This window comes from Sipha flava, unplaced genomic scaffold (genome assembly GCF_003268045.1).
Source record: "Sipha flava isolate LNK unplaced genomic scaffold, YSA_version1 76_pilon_pilon, whole genome shotgun sequence".
NCBI lineage: Eukaryota > Metazoa > Arthropoda > Insecta > Hemiptera > Aphididae > Sipha > Sipha flava.
This window is the reverse complement of record NW_020273616.1, coordinates 3,179,186-3,182,608: the sequence shown is the minus strand read 5'-3', so window position 1 is coordinate 3,182,608 and position 3,423 is coordinate 3,179,186. Positions and strand designations below refer to the sequence as shown.

Here is a 3,423-nt window from a genome sequence, read left to right as displayed (position 1 = left end):
ATTTTCGAGGAAATATTAGTAGAGAAGACACACTATTTCCACAAGCACTTACAGCGTAAGCAAGAGTCACTAAACTTCCTCTTTCATCAGATGTTGCTGCGCCAATCTGTTTAATTCCCTTTGACGCAATGATTTTATCTGGACGTTGCACCGTAGTAACTCCTGTTTCATCTATATTCCAGATATCTTGACAACCAAATTTAAACTGTTCATATATTATAGACAGATTTTTAAAAAATTCAAAAATATTGTGTTTGTTAAAACTAGTAATTCGTTCTAAGCTAGAGCTTCTGGAGTTCTAATTGACAAAGATGAATTTATTTTTAAAAAAACAATGAGCCAATCCTTAGATGCTTTCTCATTTGTATGCCAATTATCTGGCACGCAAACGTTATTCACACTTACATATTCATATGCCAATGACTTAGTATCCATTGTAGAAAGACCAAAAAAAAATTTTAACTGGTTGATTCAAATATTCAGCCAATTCCTTTTCTTAGTTTTCAGAAAATATGAGGTCTGGCTATTAAATAACGAGACTGTCCGTCTATAAGGAGCCGTAGACGAGTGGGGAAAAAAACTATTAGTGCGTTGGATATCTAAATATCTTATCTATGCACTTATCAAAATACGTTTTCGTCACTATTTTAGTATTTGTGCAGTAGTGGTTAGAAACGAACATGTTTTTTTCTCGTGCCGAAAACCATGTGTGACGAAAAACAGGAGCAACATATCAATCTCAAATTTTTCGTTAAATTGAAAAAAACTCCGACTGAGTGTTATAAATTGTTACAAGAGGCCTATGGGGACAATTCTCTATCTCGTGCACGTGTTTTTGAGTGGTGTAAGCGCTTTAGTGAGAGCCGAGAGAGCACTGAAGATGATCAGCGCCCAGGTCACCCTGTCACTGTTTCAACTCCGGAAACAATGACCAAAATCAACCAAATTGTTCGTGCAGATCGTCGAAAAAGCATCCGAATGATTTTCGAGGCTGTAAACACCGATAAAGAAACGGTTAAAAAAATTTTACATGAGGAATTACACATGAAAAAAGTCTGTACGAAGTTGGTGCCAAAAAACCTGACTTCTGACCAAAAGCTCTTGCGTCAACAGGTCTGATCAGATTTCCTTGAAAGGTTAGAAGAAGATCCCGGACTGATGAAAAACATTATTACTTGCAACGAAACGTGGATTTTTCAATACGATGTTGAAACAAAGCGGCAATCGATGCATTGGAAGACGCCTGAATCGCCCAGAATCAAAAAAGCAAGGATGTCCAAATCAAAATTGAAGGTAATGTTGATCGTTTTTTTTTGACGTTAACGGTATTGTGATGACTGAATGGGTTCCAGAGAGTCAGACTATCAACCAGACTGACTATTTATCAGTTTAAGCAACACTGCGAGAACGAGTTCGTAAGAAACGGTCCGAGTTCTGGAAGGACAACTCGTGGATTTTGCACCAGGACAACGCACCTGCCCATAACGTGCTATCTGTGAAGCAGTATTTGGCCGGTAAGCGCATTCCAGTGCTCGAACATGCGCCATATTTACTAGATTTGGCACCGTGCGACTTTTTTTTGTTTCCAAAAATAAAATCTACTTTGAAAGGGACCCGAGTTGAGTCGATGGAAGCGGTAAAGCAAAAAACGGCAGAGCTCCTAAAGGCCCTTACCAAAGAAGACTTCCAGCATTGTTTCAATCAATGGAAAAAACGTATGGAAAGGTGTGTGGCGAGGGGAGGGGAGTACATTGAAGGGGAGCATTCGAATGTAGAATAATTTTTATAATAAAACCATTTTTCGTAACCAGTCTCGTTATTTAATAGCCACACCTTGTATTTGCTGTGGTTTTGTATGCCCAATTTTAATATTTGCTGGATCGCTACCCTTTTATTTTACTTCTTTTAATCTTTTTACATACCTCTGAAGGGTCATAAATTACAATTATAAGCATTTGCTGCTTTTCTTAAGGACATAGACCCAGAAATCACTTCCTTCGCTGCAGCATCCATATCTGTTCTTGAAACTATCCCCCTATTGGTTTTCTTAATATAATTCCGCATTATTGATTGCTAAAAATAAAACAATTATATGAAGTATCTGCAAATATATTACTTATTTATTTATTTGCAAATAAATATTATTTGGTTCAGTAATATGCAAATTGGGACAATATGCTACACTGTAACAACGTGTACCGATTTAAATGCCCCAATAAACACATTTTAGTATAACCTATCTTATCACTTAACCAAATAATCTTAGATTACCTAATCATTATAAGATTAAATTATACGTTATGAGCAAAACAATTAATTAAATGTATCTAAAAGAACTTACCGTTAAAAATATTTATTTTAGTCAACCAAATGTAAATCATAAAATGTAGCTTTGAAGTACAACATTCACTAAAAACATGAAAACTGGAATACAATATAGATTATTATAACGGAAACAAAAAATATTTAACCAAAAGATGTGCATTTTATCACCGTATTGATTATGCAGTGGTACTATCAATACTTTAATTTTTAATTAAACTGTAACAATTTACCCTTGTAAAAACTAAACCCCCTCCCCTACGTCACATTCTTTGCCCAAAAGTAATTTGTTTACTCTTTGAAATCTTGTAGACCGCAATTCAGTCATCAATTGTTCGAATAACTAAAACTCTTTTTTACATTATTTTTTGTCTAAAAATTGATTCTAAGTAAATAAAAGTCAACGTTATTTTACAGTGCACATATTAAATGTTATAATGAGAATTATGTGTTTAAAAAGGGTGGTGAGAATAACCGAGTAACGTATCATAAACCAGAATATAAGTATAATAATATAGTAGTAGTTTGGATTTAAAATATGAACTAGGAAGCAATAATTAATGTAAAGCGTAATGCTAATTTTTTTTAATTTTTATTCGATGAATGAATCTCAAATTGTATAACCTATTTTATCACAGTCACGAATATCACATCCATAGAAATTATCTTAAATCTTAACGGTTGACAAACATTTCAAATTAAAATATTTTCGCATAAATAAAAATAAATATCCGTAAATTATGTATTTTTAAGATATCATTAATTGTTCTTAAAACATTACGTTGATATTCATTATTATTAATCCGTTAAATTTGCGAACAAGAAACTTGTAATAAATATGTCTTGTGACAAAATTGCTTCAACGCCCAGTATTCAAATAACATTCTATTCAATTTGCATGATAAAACAAACAGTTTTTTCACATTATTTGCAAGCCGTTAAACACGATAAAAAAAGACTTGTGCAATGTGTCAGAAATTTCTTATAAAAACCCATGCAGAAAATGTAATAACTTTAATGTGATTTATTTTTCAAAATTGTATATATTGTTTGAGTTTTAATATTTATAATAGCTTAATGTGTCAACATGAAACATAATTT

General features: G+C 32.8%; 1 protein-coding gene across 1 annotated transcript; it reads left to right on the top strand.

Moving 5' to 3' along the window:
- Positions 1-705: 705 nt before the first annotated feature.
- Positions 706-1,119, top strand: LOC112692782 (protein GVQW3-like). The gene has a single exon (XM_025567568.1). The coding sequence runs from the start codon at positions 706-708 to the stop codon at positions 1,117-1,119; it is 414 nt and encodes a 137-aa protein (XP_025423353.1).
- The last annotated feature ends 2,304 nt before the right edge of the window (positions 1,120-3,423 follow it).

Bases quoted from the DNA above. Each gene is read 5' to 3' on its own strand.
- LOC112692782 (XM_025567568.1), top strand. From the start codon at position 706: ATGTGTGACGAAAAACAGGAGCAACATATCAATCTCAAATTTTTCGTT.